We start from the raw sequence: 20,435 nt of genomic DNA on the forward strand, positions 1-20,435 counted from the left end.
CAATTTCAGATGTGTATCCCTGAGACTTTTTCTTGCATTCTGTTATTTCATCCATCGGTGGAAATTACTAGTGTGGGGATCTTTTTTCTTCTTCTTTTTTAGAAGCACCCATAATGGTATAATTTTCAAACAAAAATGGCCAACTTCTTATTGAATTTCAGATGGGTCTTTGAGACTTGTATCCTGCGTCCAGTTATCATTGAGGGGTTATCATTTAATTAAATGACATATTAAATGATTAATTCATCAAATTGTGTATTTTACATTGTATTACACAATAACAACGACACTTGTATTTGTTTTTGTTCAGTTTATTTTGAATAAAAAGACGGACTTTATGTCGCCCGAAATATAAATGGTCGCAATGGCAGTGTCTCTTTAAAAATATCATGCCGCTTGATGTGTGACGTCATCAGGAAGTGACTAATGATCGTGCTCAGCAACAACAGATTTTGGTACTTTATTAGCGCAGCATATTTATTTTACATTGGAAAATGTAGCAAACTATTCTGTCGGGTGGCCATGAAGTAACAAAATTAAATAGTAATTTGAGGTGTTTTAGTGTTTCCGTGCCGTCCTTTATAGACAAAATGCCGACGTCGCTGATGTTTTTCACTTTAATTTCATGCCTGCTCGCGCTTGGACAAGCCTCGTTACCACTGGTTATCAATACATGGAGCTTCAAAAATGCGACGGCTGCAGGTATTATTTGTTTCCTATTTAAATGCATCGGGAGTTAATTTTTTCTGTTTGCGTAATCACAAATCTTCAGGTCCGTCCAGAGTTTGAAACTCGTGACCGGAAGAGTCGTTAAGCGGGACGTTCTTCGTGTTACGTTTAGAACGCCATTTTGTGCGTACCTAGTTGCTAAGCAACGTTAAACTAGTTGCAATTCGTTCATATTGTGCCTAGTTTGACATTATCGTTATAAATGAGACATTTTCTTGGATCTAAGTCAAATATTATGTCAAGTAAAATTATGTAAGCCCTTTAGAATGTATTAAATTTCTGTAGAGATTGATCCTCAATTGTAGTCTGATCATCTAAATCACAAGAATAAACAGAGGCCGATTAAACTAATAACAATTGTTTTATTATTTCTATACAGCACAAAATATTATGTAAAATAATGTAAACTAACATTCACAGCACAGGGTAGAAAAAGTGAACCCTTGGATTTATAGTACATGATTGACCCTCATTTTGCATCAATAACCAAAACCAAACGTTTCCTATGGTTGTAGATTAGACATATATAAAGATAAGGATTAATTCTTGACCATTCCTCTTTTATCGCAAAAAACAAAAAACAAAATAGCAGGTAGATTTGAAGAGGTCACATAAGGGTTTTGAGAGGTCACATTCGATTCAGACTCAAATCCATTACCACTATATGTTATTTGCTCCCTTATGATGATGTGAAACTTGAGCATCTGAGTCTGCATTTGAACGAAAGTGGGATTCATAAAGGCCATCACAGGGAGTGTCTGCCCATCGGGGATGATGCATCAGAAAGTCGCAGTTTGGAAGTGAAAACACTTAAGCGTTTGCTCAGAGTTTTATCTGTCAAGGCGGCTTTCCGCCAGGTGCGCTCCACGCAGCCATTCTGACAGATGAAATCTGGACGAGATGGGAGCTAACTGGAAAAATATCTTGCGCTTGATAGATGGAAACTAATTTATCAGCTGTACATCATCTTTCCCGCCCCCCAGTCTCCTGAGGCTGATGGTGTGATAGCGGGCAAATTACCATGCTATGGCTATCACCTCAATGGATGCAACTTGTCAATTTGTTGGCCTTGAGATCTCACTGTACTCTGAAATTTCTGTTAAAACATCAGTACAACACTGGACATGGAGCAACAAGACGCTCAAACCCACACATTCTAGTCATAGGGAAGCAGCAGAAGGCGTTTGCCACTGAGTTGCATCATTTCCTCTTTTGAGACAGCAATTTGGCACCCGAGGATGTGCGACAAGTTGAAGGAAACCAAATTCAAAGCTGGAGAAGTGGCTTTGGAATTGCTTGTATACAAATAGTAATGCATCTGGATTGTCTGCCCACCAATCAAGTGGGCAAGAACACAAGCAAGATTTTTCTCTTTTTTTTGTGAGCGGCCTATGTCAGGAAAAGTGCCTGAGAGCAAGTCGTTCTGAATACTAACTTACTTCTAGCCATTTATTGTCACCCTCTGCTGAATGAAGGTTACTGTCAAACTAAACATAAAACAGAGAATTACACTTTGTGTATTTATAACAACTACAAAACCTCCGTTAGCTTAATGCTAACATACAATAGGAAACACCAGAAGCACACATGCTAACGATAAGATCTATGAGGTGGTAAGAAACTACAATTTGTGTGTGAGAGAGATGTTGGAACAGATTAACAGCAATTCCAATCATTTTAATGAGGGAAAATTATTTGAGGTACTTGATTTAAATTACAATTGTGGTCACAGAACAAATTAATAAGGTACACTGTGTTACCTGAATAAAATATATATGCAGTAAAAAAATAAAATAAAATAAAAAAAATAGAACGAAGGGGTTCATCTGCATGTAGAAAGTTGTAATTACAAGCTCATCGTATTTTTTTTTAGAAAAACTTTTCACATAAAAAAAGTGAAGTCAAAACAAGAATAAAGAAAATAAAAAGTCATTACAATATGCAGGTAATTTGTTTAAGAAAAGTTGTAATTTAATGGAAAATTTTTCATTAAAGAGAATAAACTCAATCTTTAGAGAGAAAAATTCATGTCATCCTGCAATACAAATATTTTTTTTTCCAAGAAAAAAGGTAGTAATGTTATGAGGGGGGAAAAAAAGACTAATACCACAAGAATAAAATTGTTTTTCATAATTTTCAGACTCATGAAAATAAAGTTTTATTTTGGGGTGAGGAGTCATAATATTACTATAAATCTGTTTATTTATTTTTAATGTCCAATAGGCCTACAAATAATTTTTTTCAGAATTTAAAAAGGGGCGAACTGTATAGAATAACATGAGCAGATGAGATAATTAGATGCTTGGCAATTGCTTTGAACACTACGGGTGGCGGGGGCGTGTCTTAGGTAGTAAACTTTACAGCCTATCATTGACGGAGGACGTTAAAAAAAAAAAAGGCAGGAAAAAGCGGGTGTGTAAAGGAAAGGGCTGTAGTGTAAAATTTTAATTTGTTGAAATCAATTGTCATTGACATCCCTACGTGTCTTATCTCATCCCGCAGAGCTGCATCGGCTCACGATATTCCGCACACCATTTATTTATTTTTTTTACATCCATAGCTTAAATCCATGCAGTTGGTTGAATCAAGTCCCTGTAAGTCTTCTACATTTGACATACCACCTTCACTCCGCAACATGCGCACACTCATGGCAGGCAATGAAAAGCGGGCTTGTTCCACAAATGAGTACCACAATGCTTAGTTCTCAGTCTTTGCTAGCTTTCTGCTATTATCTTCAAACAAGGTCTCTGAATTCACATTGTAGGGTCTTTAACAATCAATGAATACGTGTCATGTGTTTGTTTTGCCGCTCCAGCATGGGCGGTCTTGCAGTCCGGTGGCTCGGTATTGGACGCGGTGGAGGCGGGGTGCGACTGCTGTCAAAAGGAGCAGTGTGATGGCAGCGTGGGCTACGGCGGTAGCCCAGACGAAAGCGGTGAGACAACGCTGGATGCCATGATCATGAACGGGTAACGAGGAGGAAAAAAAACACAATTCCGAAAGGTAAGGGTGGTAAAATGACATTTGTGTCCGTGTGAGCAGCAACACAATGGAGGTAGGCGCCGTGGCCGACCTGAGGAGGATCAAGAACGCCATTGGCGTAGCCAGAGCAGTGATGGAACGCACGGAGCACACCATGCTGGTGGCGGAGTCGGGTATGACGACCAGATTGCGACCAGAGACTCACTTCCCACTCTCATTTGGGTTGAAAGCAAATGTCAACACTCACCCTAACTCAAATTTATCACCATAATTTGAAACCCTATTTTGAAACACTAACCCTGGTTTGAGGTCGGATACTGCGCCGTAAGCAACTCGAATAAAACAGACAACACTCATCAAGTGTTGTATGTGGTCAGTAACAATACACAAGGGAAGGCTATGGCTTGTAATCCATATGTTACTCAAGGGAGGCAAAGAAAACATCCCGCCGCCTGAACCCAACTCGTTACGAGGCAGGACGAATGCAAGCTTTCATGTTGTTTCCACCACACGCTGACACTAATCACACATCAGCAGTAATGGAGACCCCATCTGACCAGGCGACGTTTTTCTCCAATTTCTGCTGTCAGATCCCTCCAAATTGTAGCTTCCAAGTTGTTAACAAACAGCCGAGTCATCAGGTGTGATCTTCAATGTTCCACATCTTGGTGAGATCTTCTCCTATATATTCCACTTCGCAGTCAGTCTGGACATCTCTTCTTTGACCTCCTGCCATCATTAAGGCATTTTCTCCAGGAGAACCGCCACTAACGAGATATTCTGTTTGGTTTGTGCGTCCTATACACAATTCAACACTGTGAAGCCCGAGGAAATCCCACCAGTGTCTCTGACTGTCCAATCGACAACCAGTCACTTCAATTGCGTTGTTGAAACTCGTTTTAAATTGGAGGGTATTGTCATGGCCATATCTGCGCGACTGATTATCTGTCATATTTACTCGGATAATGGGAGTGTGCACTGTTATCTGAAATATGTAGTGACAGTTTTCATTTTGGTAGCGAGGCACCCTTGTACAAACAGTAAAGTGGTATCACAATTCCGTGCATGCTTTGAATGGGGTAAAAAGTAGTGCCATCTGGTGGAAAAACTCAAAAAGCAATACAGTGAATTCTCCAAACTGGAATGTATAAAAAAGTCAAAATGTGCAGTAGTCTAACTAATATAATACAATAAATATCTATATGAAACACGCTTCTAAGACATTTTTGCTTCATGCTTTGAATTGGGTAAACGTAGCACTCCAGTATCAGAAGGACAAACTTGAAAGCCAGTAGTCCACATGGACATCTTTAAAATGTTAACATGAATGTAGTACCTAGCTCATTTGACCGATTTTGAATCAACAAGCCAAAAATGGCTTGAAAATAAAAACTTGAACGGCACACAACGTGCCAAGGATCTCCTAAGTGTTCATTATCCTACGTTTTGTGATTAAATTCAAAGCCAACCTGGGTGAAATTTATTCCTAAACTAATTTAAAGCAACCTGAAGGCATCTATTGAGCGCTCTGGTTTCATCCGAGGCATGTTAACGTCTGGTTGAATCATGGGCTGGCTCCTCAGTTGCGATTACATTTTGATAGGAGAACAAATTAGGGCTGTAAAATTGGCTCTCATGTCAAAAAATTCTAAAGCAGTATGTCCGTCTTTCCTTGCAGCGACGGTGTTCGCAGAAAACATGGGCTTCATTGCCGAGGACCTGACCACCGTCAAGTCGTTGAATATTTTCACGCAGTGGCTGAAGGGCAACTGCCAACCTAATTACCGAAAGGTGAGTGTGCCTCTAATGTTGATTAGCGTTAGCTCCAGGCGTGCTGCTACAAAAAGATATTGGGCTGCAAACATGACTGGCATGCTAATAATTATGTCTTACATGGGGGGGGGGGAATGACTTGTTACCATTACAAGTGTTGAATTTATCCTGACCTTCAAAGTTATAGCCGCAAGATAATCCTTTACTCTCTCGTTATGGTACAAATCAAGTCGGCCGGTGTTAAAGTTTAATCCTTGCTTGTTTAAACATCAAAATCAAACCTAAAATTTTCTAAACACAATGACAAGAGGAAAAAATACCAAAATATTACAAGAAGAAAGTTGACATATTTTGAGAATAAACGAATTTTCTTACAAGATATGGAAACATGTTCAAAATATCCTTGTGACAAAAAAAAACATTTAAATTGCTGGATACTGTTCTGAGAACATTTTAAGAATGGTTGAGACCTTGAAAGAACTCTGATGTGAAGTCAACATTCGCTATCTTTGCAATTGTTCGTCTCAGTGGGATGCGGGCCTAATCAACAGGAATAAGGAAATTCAAACTTACAAATGCAATCGATATTCGATAATCATGTTCTTGACTTTTTTTTGATTTAAAAAACAAACATAAAATTTGAAAATTAATGGATATGAATCATCATTAATATCATTTACTGTTTCTTCCCCAGAATGTTTGCCCCAACCCATCTGAATCATGTCCTCCCTACAAGCCCCAAGGGAAGCTGGGACCGAAAAAGCACCTTCCGACTAATATTCACTCCCACGACACCATAGGTGGGCTTTTATGAATTTGCTTGAGATTTGCATCAGTTTTGGTCCTTCCTTACATATTACGTAGTTGCAAGACCCATCTTAGCCACTGGATGTCATTGATTCTTACTTGACCCAGTTTATTTATTTTATGTTACTTTTTTTCATTTATTTGTTTAAGGTCCTGAACGTGACTACCCAAAATTCACAAAGTAGCGCCCCGTGGACAGCTTAATAACCTCAAATTTTGTGTATCTTCTCGAAAATGCATATATGAACAGGGGTCCCCCAATATGACCCCTCAAAAGTTACTAAGGAGCACCCCTTGAAAGTTAGCAAAATGTAACTGCCTAAAGAAAAAATTTAACCGTATGTCAGCCATTTTGGGTGAACTCCAGGGCTCACACTCACACCTACTAAAGAATGTGCCCAAATGCTTGCACCTGTAATTCAATTTCTGTTTTTGTTTTTTGACCAGGTATGATCGCGTTTGATCAATACGGCCACGTGGCTGCGGGAACATCCACTAATGGGCGCACTCATAAAGTTCCAGGGTACGTCAATTATTGGGACTTCAGTAGTAAATAATGTGCATGTTCATATGTTACACTCAGACATATTGTATCCCGACACACAGTCGAGTTGGGGACTCTCCGATAGTCGGGGCGGGAGCATACGCTGACAGCTCGGCCGGAGCCGCTGCCGCAACTGGAGACGGTGACATCATGATGCGCTTTCTGCCGAGGTAGCTTCCCTGTGCTTTTATGCTGATGGTATAACAAAGTGTGACTTGCACTGGCCCAAACTGTTACCTTTAGTTCAGGTTATTTTTTTCCTCCTCATATTCTGCCTTTTGTCTTTGAAAATTGCCATTATTATTTTTTTTTAGATTATGGCTTTCAAGAAAAATGACATTTAGAAAAAAAGGCAGTTTTGTAAGCTTTTGACTATCGCTGTACAATTCTGTAAAAAAAAAAATTCACATTACGGATACAATGTAATTTTTTTCCAGTACTTGCAAATTTTAGGGTGGACAAAAATACGATGATATTCACATAACTTTTTTTTCGTTCTCAAAAATACAGTTTTTCTCATAAGGCTAAAAAAAAAATTGGGAAAAAAACTTAATTACCAGATCAGTAGCCTAGTGGTAGAGTGTCCGCCCTGAGACTAGGAGGTTGTGGGTTCAATCCCCGGCCGGGTCATACCAAAGATTATAAAAATGGGACCCATTGCCACCCTGCTGACACTGAGAATTAAGGGTTGGAATTGGGGGGTTAGATCACCAAATCATTCTCGAGCGCGGCCCCCCACTGCTGGTCACCGCTCCCTCAGGGGACAATCAGTGGTACTTTACTTTAATTCCTTAAAGATTATGACGTTTAACTTGGAAAAAATGCTAATTGATTTTCACAAGATGACAGCTATTTATCTAAAATAAATAAAAATCCACATTTATTCTTGACATTTTATTACATTTTGTAACTACTTAGTGTGCAACTATCTTTATCTATAGTTGTCTAGCTTAAGATATTTTTTTATTCCCCCGTAGTACAGTATACTACCAGGGAAAAAACCTGTAAAAAACTTTTTGCATTTAACAATGACTTTTCCTCCCCTTGAAATAGCAGAACACTGAACTAGAGTCCATTAATTTGTCCTATGAAGAGTGTTAGCGTAGATTCCGCCTTGAGGGACAGCAATGCACCCCGAGCTTACTGTGACAGCCCGCTTAGCGGCCTTGACAAGCCCTCGTTAGTTGGCCTGACGCCTGTCCAATGCCACACTGCCGACAGTTACTTGGCGGTGGAGCTGATGAGGGCCGGGACGGATCCCTCGGCAGCCTGCAAGATGGCCATTTCCAGGATTAAGAGGCATTACGTGGGCTTTTTTGGGGCGATCATCTGTGCTAACACGACAGGCCATTATGGTGAGTATTTGGATTCACATACACACATGGATGGCGCCAAATGCGCCGATATGACAAACATGATTATTACTTACCTGATAGACAATAATTGGGAGATTGTTGTGTTTAAAAGTAAATAAATTAATAATTTATGTTACATTTTCAAGGATTCAGGATTGGAACATTTTAAAATGTTCTTCAGAACGCCAGCTATGTGAAAGGGGAATTGAGGAACGCCTTCGACTGTGGTCAAATTTGGCTCACCGTTTTAGAGCCTGCAGCATTAAATTTTTAGGATCTCACCAAAACAGCAGTGCCTACTAAGATGCATTAACTGTGTGATTCAGTCTGATCATGATATAGAGCTCATTTGTTTGTCGGCCAAGATGTATCTACAAGTGTCATTAACTTATTTGGTTGACAAGTTTCATCTATTTTTAAGTCTGCATTGTTGGCATATCCGAAGACCAAAACTTCATTCTGAATCACTTGAAAGCAAACAAGATAAATGCTTACATTTTGAAGCTAAGGCTACAAAAAAAAAAAAAAAAAAAAAACATGAAAATGTGCCCTCAGAACTTTTAAAAAGGGGAATAGCAGAAAACCCAGGACCAGGATGTAAATTTCACGCTACAAAAGTAACTTTTACGTCACTCATCAAAACAGCCAACCAAACCTCAATATATGAAACGCCCCTGGAGGAAATATGCTAAGTACCGTATGTTGTGTAAATGTCATTCATTGGTTCAGATGTTTAAAAGTACAGGCACAAAAATGTTAACATCGATTTTGATAAGTTTCACCTGCAAAAAAAAAAAATAATTAACATTTGCTATTGCTCTTTTTTTTCTCTTTTCTTTTTTATAAAGGTGCGGCTTGTAACAAGGTGCCTGGCTTCTTGCAGTTTCACTACATGGTGTCAAACGGCGAGTCCGATGAGCCGCTTCTTAAGTCAGTGGACTGTTTTTAATGTTTTTTTTTTTTTACCAAAGATTTTAGAGCCAATTTGACAACAATAAAATAACTGCAATGTGAGGCTTTGTTTGGCATCTTTATTAAATATATAAACACTTTATAACTCATTATGGCGATAAAATGTAAATTCACACCCATGATTGACATAAATAAGTTACAGTAGCTACTGTATCAACCATAGAGCCCATTTTGAATGTATCCATTTAATGGTACTTTATGTGGTTTTTAGCCCTGATTTAAATATAATTTTAGTCCTGCATCATTTTTGTCCTAAATGGATGCTAACAGGACTTGGAGAAACACCAGGTCCGCCATCCGCCCACTGGAAATAATTGCACTGTTTACCCTTTCGGAAGCCGCAGGTGTAGAAGTCGCGGCTGTTGTTGGGTCCCAGCTTGAGCACAGTCCTCATCACGCATCGTTTGCCATGATGACAGGAGGGAAAGTGCAAGTCAGCCCACTGGAAAAGCAAAAAACCGGAACGGATTATTGAAAATTTATTTTGTAATGGCTTGTGCACAAATAATTGGATCTCTGGAGGGTTTGACTAGCCTTTAAGTGTGAAATTTAAAAAAAAGTGTTGGTGAGTGAGCCAGTCTGACTTTTGCTGAACTGTAACATCATTGGGAAAAAATTGCATTATGACTATGAGAGTAAAAAAAAAGTTGTTTTTTTTAAATCACATTTTGGGAAAAAAGATTTGTTCAAGAAAAACATTGTAATACATTAGACCCCCGATTATTGGCAGTTCGGGATTCGTGAATCCCCACACCAGTAATTGCCGTTTTTTGTTTGTTTTTACCCAATACCCCACATAGTCACAGAATTTTTTCACAGCAAATGTCATCTTTTGAGACGTTTTATATTTAAGGGGGGAAAGTCAGTATTACGAGGGGAAAGTTGGAAAAATTCAGAACTGAAATTTGAAACGTTAGCAATAACGGTTTGGAAATAAATCAGGATATTATGATATTATGTTTGTTTGTTTTAAGGAAAAAATGTTTTGTAATAAGATAAGAATCATTTTTCAAGAAAAAGTTATAATCTTACAAGAATAAAAAAATGTCAAGGAAAAAAAATTATTATCGTATGCTAAACTTGTAATATTACACAAATTTAAAAAAAAACTGAGGGAAAAAAGGGATCATCTTTAAAAGGAAAAGCTAGAATTGTTTTTGTTAAAGAAATATAAAGAAATCATCTTTGAAGGAAAAGTTTAAAATTTAAGTTGTGAAGTAGTTTAAAGTGTACTGTAATTCTTGAATCTCTGGTATTTTCATGAAACGTATGTCACGCCTAAGAAAGACACCTGGGAACTGTTTAAAGTTGAGAAAATAAATAAATGTCTCGTTAGTGTCAGCAAAAATTGCAGACACATGGGGTGAGACGTCTCACCTCAAAGAAGTCGCACTTTGCCTCCCGGGACAGCGAGCAGACAAAAAACCTTCGTCCTTTATTGTCGCCATCCTTGTGGACCACTCGCAGAAGAGCTGGGCGACCATGGGACACACATGAAGGAGGGGCACATGGGCCTGAGGGTCCAGGTTCCATCCCTGCTGTTGTGTGTGCACTACCAGAGGAAACAAAACGGCTATAAAACAGGAAAACACACTGCCTTTTTTTCTCATAAGATGTTTTCTTTTTACTCAATAGTGACTATATTCTCTTAAAAATTGTGAGTTGTTTGCTCGAGGAAATGAAATTTTATTTCTCATAAATTGACAGCTATTTCTCAAAATACAGTGGACTCCTCACATACTCATCGTTTGGCACCTGCGGATTCACCCATTTATAGATAGTCTCCCAATAAATATATAATTCTTTTTACAGATATTTTAAAATATTCTGTATAACAACTGTTTTTGTGGAAACCCAATATTGGCAGTATATTCCAGCTTTAAAAAACAAACAAAAAAACAACAACTTTATTTTCTTAAAATGGCACTTTTCTCTTGGGGAAAAAAAACTAATATTTTACGCTCATAATATTAAGACTTTAGTCTTGTAAGACTACAACTTTTTTTCTTGCAAGATGATGCCATGTTTCCCCACAAAATGACTATTCTTTCAATATTATAACAATTCTAATAAATTTACAGCAAACCTAGCGAGGATAAGTGGTAAAGAAAATGGATGACAGATTGGACTTGGATTGGAGATTGTTGTAATTACTTATGTGAAAAAAATGCAACAAAAATATATATATATATTTTTTTTAATCAAAAAATATTTTATTCTTGTACATTTAAGACTTATTTTCTTAACAACAACAAAATTCTGACTCTCTAAAACGGTAAGAGTATTCTTGTAATTTCGGACTTACCATCTTTTAATGCAACTTTTTATCTAGAAAAAAAAATCAAATTTTATTCTTGGAAATATTGCAATGTTTTTCCATGCGTGGGATGCACATGAGGGGGTCTAGTGGGACTGTGATGTGTCCCTGCTGTTGTGTGCACACTAACAGAAGAGATGAAACTTGTCTTGTTAGGGTGAAAATAACCCGAAAATAAAACTTGAGTACCCTCAGACCAGGGAAGCTCTTATTATTGTTATTCATGAGTGAGTCACTCACCCCAACTTGTTAGAGGGACCGCCATCCATTCTCATTTTCTTGCACGGCTGACTGGACGAGGCCGGCGTTCCCCCGCGAGACCGCTCCGGCATCTACCTCAAGTCAGAGAAGAGCAGTGTGGATGTCCCAAAAGCGGAGCGCCAGTTGAGTTTGCGCTCCTCTCGGGGTTTTGTGAAGGCATTGCAGGGGTACAGCACCAGATTGGTGGAGGGCTGCGCAGAGGCGTCCTCTTTGTGGACTGCGGAAGAAGCAATAAAGACACATTTCAGGTTTATTCTGAGGTTCCACTCATAAAACGTAGCTTGTAAATGCACACTTTTATTACATAAACAATACTAGAGAACACTTTAATGTACTCCTGCAAGTCCAGTAGTCTCACATCTCCTAACTCTAGGTCCTTTAAGTACATCTGAACATACTGATAGTAAACATAAACATAAATGCTGTTTCCCTGCGACCCTCGTGAGGACAAGCGGTTAAGAAGATGGATGGATGGATGGATGCTGTTTTGTTTCAGTGGAAATGGAAATGACATGCTATGAAAATTTAACACCCCTTTTATATAGCAAGGAAACTGATCACCGTTAAATCAATACAACCGTGATACTGCTAAGATAAATATACATCAGTATAAGGTACACCAATGTAATTCAGTCTAATGAGAATGTAAGCAATAACATTGCATCATGAAAGTCTAACAATATAAAAATACTAATTGGAAAAATACACAAATATTAAAAAATAAATAAATAAATAAAAAAGATCAGGGAAAAATCTGACAAAAAATATTACCAGTAAATGAAAAATGCAATTTAAAAATCATTTATAATAGTCACCTAAAAATCACAATAAAGCCATTACAAACAGACTCAAATATTGAAGCATGAATATGGAAGTTTCTGTTCCACCACTGATCTAGAATGCAGGCCTCCAAAACACAGCTCTCACATGTGATCACATGTGATCTCAGTAATGCGAAGACAAGATGGCACTTTAGGTTATGTTGCAGAGTGTTTCTTTAGAGGGCAGGAGGCGGAAGCATTATAAGTTGGCAATTTCAACAAGACTTGCCTTGAAAAATATTTACTGCCGTCTGGGGAAACGCTAAATACAGTAGCTCTAAAACAATGACAAATATTACTGTTCAACTTCAGTCCTGCAAGGAGCAGTAACATGCATCACCGATTCGTCTTACTCTTACCTGGAGCTCTGGGAGTTAGGCAGGCCTCGCAGCTTTTGGTGGCCGGCCGGTTAAGGAGGGTGCACAAGTGACACGCCCAGTCCTCTTCCTCCCTCTTTGCCACATTCTCAATGGATGCTCCCCTGCTGCTTGCCCAGCCAATCAGGGTGTTCCTGACAGGAAGTCGACTGCAATCATGAAACAAAGGATAAAAATGAAATTGAAACACATTTTTTCTTTAAGCTTTTCTAAGATTGATGACCTAAGTATTAGGGGGAAATCATACAATGATGTTAACTTAACAAATGGAAAAATATTAGGGGGAAAAATAAATATGGAAAATTTCATCCCAAAATATTAAAACAAAAGTTGTTTTTTTCCAATTCGACAAAAGAAATATGCTCAAATATTGAAAAAAACATTGGGCAAATAATACACAAATATTTGAGGGGATAAAATGCAGTAATGTGTCAAACAATAATAATAGAAAATAAAATAAATGAAAAATGCTTTTCGGAATTTGGGACAAAATACAAAATGAACAAAATGCAACATTAGTTTAAACAATATTTATGTAATTTGTGGAGTTTGATAAAAAAAAAAAATTCAATATTAACACAAATCCATTGTAATAGAGAAAAAATTACAGCTACTAACAAATTTTAAAAATGTGAAAATTCAAAATATAAAAAAACACTTGATTTAAAAAAACAATTGTTACCAAATATCAAAATATAAAATACAATATTTGATGAAAAAAGCTTTTAAAAATGTAAAATACTGAACACCCACAAAAATTAAATAGAAAATGCATAAATATATATTTTGTTTTTTAAAAGAATACCCACCCAAAGTATTAGAAAATAAAAAATAATAGAAACACGAAATAGACAAAAAAAGCGAGAATATTAGATGAAACATACACATATTAGAAATACTGAGGTAGAACACACACACAAAATGTAAAATATTGGACAGAAAAATACAGGTACTATCATAGCAATATTGAAAACTACAAAATAGAAGAAGAAAAAAACTAACAACCCATCCCACTACCCCGAAAATGTTACACAAACATTTGCACTTGTAGCAGCTGGTGAGGCAACACCAAGAGCAGGCGGCGTGCATTTAAATGTTAGTGCCGCGACATAAAACTCCACTATGTTTGACAAGAAGGCCGCCAATCATCGTGGGGAAGGATGGATGGAAGGATGGAAGGATGGATGGAAGGATGGAATTGTACTGATGGCTGCCGACAGTAAACTTCCCTCGCAGATTGATCTGTCAGCTGTGTAATGTGTTTGAAGGGCTTTCGGTGGGGAGCCCTCGCTAAGCCTCGCTCAAACACCAGCCAGGAGGTGTTGAGCCCGTGCTCTGTCTGGCAAACACGCACTGAACACGCGCATTGGTGGCACCCGAAACACTTCCCCGCTCCCTGCCAAGCCCATCTGCCTGTAAAAGATGGCCTCTCAGATCTGAAACCTTCTATCCGGAAAGCTTTGTTGAGGACAGAAAAACGGCTCCAAAGCTTACTTAAGTAGCGTTTCAACTCTGTGTAGTTAGTTGTAAAACCTAAGCTACTAACTAACTGGTATTATGAAATATATTCATTTATGTTTTTGTTTTACAATGTACACGGGACAATCAAATATGCTGATTCTGCCATGTCACTTGTAACCTCTGTGTTACTACCAGCTCCTACTAACCATCAAGCTTTGGATTTTATGTAAAGAAAGAAGAAACAAAGCTAAGTAAGATCTTGAATCTTGGATTAGTGACCCTGGTAAACTAAATGATGCGATTTCTTTGTACTTCACAGGCAGATGTATGCTTCACTATATAATTTGTCTTAATTTTGGAACTGGTATTGTGTTTAATTGTACTGTACTTAAAAGTAGATTTCACGACTGCACACGGCAGCCGATGATAAATAAATAAAGTGAAGCACCCACCTGAAAACAGCTCGCTTGTTGATTGAGCTGAGAGACGGTTACAATATTTAATATCACATAAGTATCTGTACAATAATAAAGAAGAAACCGAAACCAGATTTTTGTTTTGCATTTTTTCAAATATTAACACAAGTGAATTTGATCCAGAACTTGGATGAGAGGGATGCAAATATTTTTCAGGAAAAAAATTTAAAAAATCACTATTTTTATTGGGGTAAACCAAACTAACTACACTTATTAAGCATTATTGTAGGATTTCAATAAAATGTATTCTGGGGTTTATTTATTTATTCATTTTTTTGCATTTTGTTTCTATACCGCTGAAGCTTGGTCACTATCATCCCCTGACCTCAACCCTATTGAGAACACTGGGACTACTGTATTTTTAAAAAGGAAGCTCTATGAAGGTGAAAGGCTAAGAAAGTTGTTATTCAGGTCAACCAACCAAACTACACAACACAACACATACACCGGTAATTTCATTAGTGACACCAGTACAGTGTTTTGCTCTCACCTGATGTGGACGCTGCCGGCATCACGACTTTGACAGCGCCCGCAGAAGTACGTCATCCTGCTGTTGTCACCGAGACGACAGACGGTGACGACGCCGGAGCAGCGTCCGCACTGGGGACGCTTGTAGACTTTGTAGTGTGTGCATAACGCAGAGCCAGACTTGCGACACTGGCAGAGAGAGAAAAGGGAGAGTTTGAGTGAGCGTGAAAAGATGCCATCAGTATGTTCTAGTAATATGGACACCATAATGGCTGAAAAGTAAACTGCAAACAAACTATCAGCAGGCTACAGAAATTCTCACCTTACCCCAAAAATGCTATAAACAATGTTCTCAATTAGATTGTGACATTCTTTTAAAACTAACATACAGTACCATTCATTATAAATTTGTATAATTTTATAGATCTGATTTTTAGGTTGAAAATACACAAAAATATTCACCAGAAATACAAGACAGACAAAAAAATATTTGGTAATATAAACCATTTCATGTATTTTTAATGCAAATTTATGAATCCAAAAACTATCAGAAAAAAACGTGCAAATATTGAGAAAGTATTAAATAAAAAGATTGTAGAAAGTAGTTAAAAAAGACAAAACACAAAAATACTACTACATAAACATTCTTTTTCAATTTGTGTTGTTTGAAATTAAACTATTAGATGAAAAATATAAATTAGCACACAATACAATATACAAATATGGTAATACAAAAAATATATATAAAAATGCGAATAATTGTTCGATGTGGTAATTTTCATTAAAAAAAATAAAAAAATTGCCCCAAAACAAAATATTAGACAAAATTATACAACTATTTGATAAAAACACCAGCGAATAGACAGAAAAAAAAAATAGATATTGTTGATATTTTTTAATAGGGAAAAATACAAACACATACTATAATATATAGGTATAAAATATTGCAACATAACAATAGTACAAAATATAAAAAACTGAATATTTGGGAGGAAAGACTTTATAAAACAATACAACAAAATAGACAGGAAATGCAAAAAATGTGATTTAAAAAACAAAAACACAAAAATTAACATCTCACCTTGTAAAAAAGAAGAGTGAAATCACGTGTCATCTTTACCAAATGGTGAAGCTGCTCATCCGACAGCTGCTCCACCTGAGGAAGGTATGAGTTAAGAAGAAAAATAAGAACAAGAATGATATTAAAAAACGACTCACACTTAGTAAATCAATAACACAAGCACAGCAGGTGCACAAGCCAGTCATCCTTTTTCTCCTAATTAGGGGCGCAGGTAAGCTAGAGCCTATACTGACTGACTAAGCGAGACAAGCACGGTACCTGAGTACCCGGAATGGTCACCAGCCAATCACAGCGAATGCGCCACAGATTGTATAACTAATTAAGTGCAATTTGTCATCATGGAGATGGGGTGCTAGCTCCAGGAGTAAAATTACTTAATCTACACTTTTGCCATTCACACTCAACTTTTCTAGACGCAGGTCTCAACAAGCTGTAGGGCTTCTAGTTGTCATGGTAACCTGGTAGAGGGGGTGGAGTGAGCAGTGGCTCATTTGCATGAGATAGGATCGCCCACTCAAACTAATTTTAGTTTGAAAAAATAAATATAGACGTGGTATTAATGATTGAACACCTGCGAACTCTTTTATATTGCAAGAAAAAAATGTGCAACTGTGCACTACTGTTCAAAAGTGTTGGGACACTTGTTAGATTTGTTGTTATTTTAGTTTTATCAAAGGCATCCTTGGAAAACATCTGTGCATCCCATCTATCTTTCTACACATTTCAACATAAAGAATTACACACACATACACACGCACACAGACAGTCCATATCACAATGTTCCTTACAGTTTAAACCATTTGCCAGTATTTTTCTATGTTAGAAGCCAAGAGACAGTTTTGTTGTTGCAATCAATATTAAAAAAAAAACTCACTTGAGTTTTTCCTAACAAATACTTTCAATCTTTTTCTGTACATTGTCCCAGTATTAGTAAATTATGGGACAATCTCAAAATATGTGTATCATCTCCTGTCTGACCACAAGCCCAACACACATTTTCCGAAGTTCACAGAAAATTTGGCTGTATTAATTGGAATTATGAAGTATTGCATGTTAGTTTTCCATTCACACTTTTGCCATTATATACTATTTAATTGTGTATTTCCTACTTCAAATGACACATATAATTTTTTTGTAATATTTAAAGAAAATTAATTTTCTTTCATGAAGATAACATAACGTCTTTAAACGTCAGTGGCAGTGAAAGAGTTAAGGCAATCAGAAATTGTTAATATAGTGAAAAAAAAGTTTTTTTGTTTGTTTGTTTTTAAATAAATAAAAACAGTACAAGGACAATTCTAAGTGGCTCCTAAACTTTTGAACAACGCTATGATTTTTTGGGGGGTTGTACAGTGTTTCCTAAACCATGTTAATACTTGAGCGGGCCACCCAAGTAAACTGGCCACCACCCAAGTAGATTTCAAGAAAATTTAATATTAGTGTATATATAAAAGAGGACGTGAGATCGAGTCCGGGCTTCGGCCTTCCTGGGTGGAGTTTGCATGTTCTCCCCGTGCTTGCGTGGGTTTTCACCGGGTACTCCGGTTTCCTCCCACATTCCAAAAACATGCATGGCAGGTTAATTGAACACTCCAAATTGTCCCTAGGTGTGAATGTGAGTGTGGTTGTTCGTCTCTGTGTGCCCTGCGATTGGCTGGCAACCAGTTCAGGGTGTACCCCGCCTACTGCCCGAAGCCAGCTGGGATAGGCTCCAGCACCCCCGCGACCCTTGTGAGGAAAAAGCGGCCAATGAAAATGGATGGATGGATGTATATATAAAAAAAAAATTAAAAAAGGGGTCACGACCAGGTATACCGCATGTAACATTAGTTCGGCGTCATGAGGTTAAAGGAGACGCAAGTAGCAGTACTGAGGAACCCCCCGTCCACCCACCGGAGTAGATTTAAAATCTGTGGGAAACACTGGTCGTATTATAAATCAGATCAAATCCCAAAGTTATTCAGTTTCTCCTGCCGCACTGCGTTACTTTCTGTGTGCGTTAAGCCCCATTTCACCCCCCACTGCAACACATCACTCGATAGAACACCAGAACGTTACGCAGAGTGGGATGTCTCTGGATGTCTCGCTTTTTTTTTCCCCCCACCACCATCTTCGGCTGCACACCATCCATCATCCGTACCTTCACGGTCGGGTGTAGGCCCGCATCGAACAGAGCTTCGTTTTTAATGATGTTGCCCACTCCCGGCATGACGGCTTGGTCCAGGAGGACGTCGCAGAGCATCCTGCCACCGTGGCGTCTCGCCGCCTCGGCCGAGCGTGAGGGGATGAAGGCCGGAGAGCACACGTCCAGGAACTGAAGAGCTTGCACACGCTTCTCGCAGTCGTCACTCAACCTGTGAGAACACAAACAACCACACATACATGAGTACTACACACACGCACACAAATGTACTTGCACTTATACGTACTGTATGTGCACAGTGCACACACAGGCATATCTACGATACAATACCAATGTTCAATATTCATGAGAATTAAAAGGGTTAATTTTAAATATGCTCTATTAGTGTTGTATTTATAGGCATGAGAAAAAAAAACGTTACTATTGTTTATTGTGAGTTTGAAAAAATATATGAGCATAAAAAAATTTGCATGAGAGAACTACAGGTGAAAGCATGTAGGGCAAATATTTTTTTTCCATCTTAAATGGCTCAATAGAACTCGCGGTTTAAGTGCATCCGTTTTGAAATCAGCAACGGACAACGGAAGTAAACATGTGTTACACGTCTAGAAATAGGAGAGCTTTTCAATGCAACCATCGCCTGTGGTAAAATCATGTGGGCTACGCTCACTGGACGGGATTCACAACCCCCAAAGTGAACTCGCGGGACCCCTTTCCAGTCCGGTTTTAGCCTTACCTCAATTCCACCGTGCTGTCGAAGAAGCGCACAGTTTCGTTGGCAAGATAGATTTCCAGCACAGGGACGAGGCAGCCACCACCACCGCCATGTTTCCTCTCTGTGCCGTTGATTCGCATAGAGCCATTCATGCCAAAATGGACTCTAGAAGAGGATTTGCAGTTTTAGAGTTTTAAAGAGTATGGAAGCAAATATTTATTAGGCACAGACAAGCAGTTTTGGCAGAGCGGAAGCCACCATATTGAGGCGTGTCAAAGTGAGCATATTTTGTTTTGTGGAGGCAATTTTTTATCTTTTTCTTTTTTTAAATACAGCTCTTGTATTGGGATTTCATTGTACTCGAACTGTGTATTATCTGTTCACCAACCCAGGTGAATGTCTTAAGAATCACAAAACAGGACTGGCCATTATGATGAGTTATCTGGTCTACTGCTGCTAAGTACACAAGGATAGTTAACAGACCATTTGATTTGCTCACCCAATTTAGATATCTATTAAATTAACCTGTCCGTACTCGATGCAGAAAGTTCTTAAGTGTGTCTGTCTAATGTACATATTTTATTCATTTATTTTTAGAAAGAAATGGGGGTGGGGGGCACACCTTCCCACTGTTTATGAAACACTGAAACGCAGAACATGACATGACAAGGAAATGTATGATTTTAAGTTGAACCCTTTATTAGTAGACGTGCTTTGACTTCATACCTCAACGCTTTAGGGCCAAAATACAAGAAGAGCTCCTTCCCCAGGGTGTCTACGCCGGTGTAGTGACATCCTTTCAGCCTTTGGAAGGCGTTGTTTCTTTCCTGCTCGAACCCCTGAAATTAAAACACACGAACGTCATTATGTGCAGTAGTAGACAGAGAAGTTATTGTCTTTTGCGGACAACATACGTTCGTAGTGAATATGCTGCCTCTTATTTCTTTCACTCTTTGTCCCTTTTGGATCCTCGAGCGTATCTTCTCGCCGTTTAGTGTACACCCAGGACCTTCAACCATCTTGAAACATTAGCAGCAAGTATTTCTGCTGTCGTCGTCTTCCCCGCCAATGATTCAATTTGACGCATGCGCAATAGGGTTTGTTACAAAACGAGAGAGAGTTGGGCGTGTTTGAGGCTAGAACAGTAGATGGC

The 20,435-nt window shown here is 38.2% G+C and overlaps 2 protein-coding genes across 2 annotated transcripts; one reads left to right on the forward strand and one right to left on the reverse strand.

Annotated features, from left to right (window-relative positions):
* The first annotated feature begins 409 nt into the window (after nt 1–409).
* On the forward strand, nt 410–9,204 carry aga (aspartylglucosaminidase). The gene is made up of 9 exons (XM_077578984.1): nt 410–702; nt 3,545–3,698; nt 3,772–3,884; nt 5,390–5,502; nt 6,179–6,284; nt 6,739–6,814; nt 6,898–7,005; nt 8,057–8,190; nt 9,039–9,204. The coding sequence occupies exons 1-9, from the start codon at nt 591–593 to the stop codon at nt 9,137–9,139; spliced, it is 1,017 nt and encodes a 338-aa protein (XP_077435110.1). The 5' UTR covers nt 410–590; the 3' UTR covers nt 9,140–9,204.
* On the reverse strand, nt 9,202–20,415 carry neil3 (nei-like DNA glycosylase 3). The gene is given in 10 exon segments (XM_077578983.1): nt 9,202–9,604; nt 10,540–10,714; nt 11,720–11,957; nt 12,921–13,087; nt 15,366–15,532; nt 16,425–16,499; nt 18,565–18,778; nt 19,304–19,447; nt 20,009–20,121; nt 20,197–20,415. Coding segments are annotated over 10 exon segments (1,599 nt in total). The 5' UTR covers nt 20,302–20,415; the 3' UTR covers nt 9,202–9,403.
* Nucleotides 20,416–20,435: the final 20 nt, after the last annotated feature.

The sequence above is a fragment of the Vanacampus margaritifer genome, chromosome 10 (assembly GCF_051991255.1).
Source record: "Vanacampus margaritifer isolate UIUO_Vmar chromosome 10, RoL_Vmar_1.0, whole genome shotgun sequence".
Lineage (NCBI taxonomy): Eukaryota > Metazoa > Chordata > Actinopteri > Syngnathiformes > Syngnathidae > Vanacampus > Vanacampus margaritifer.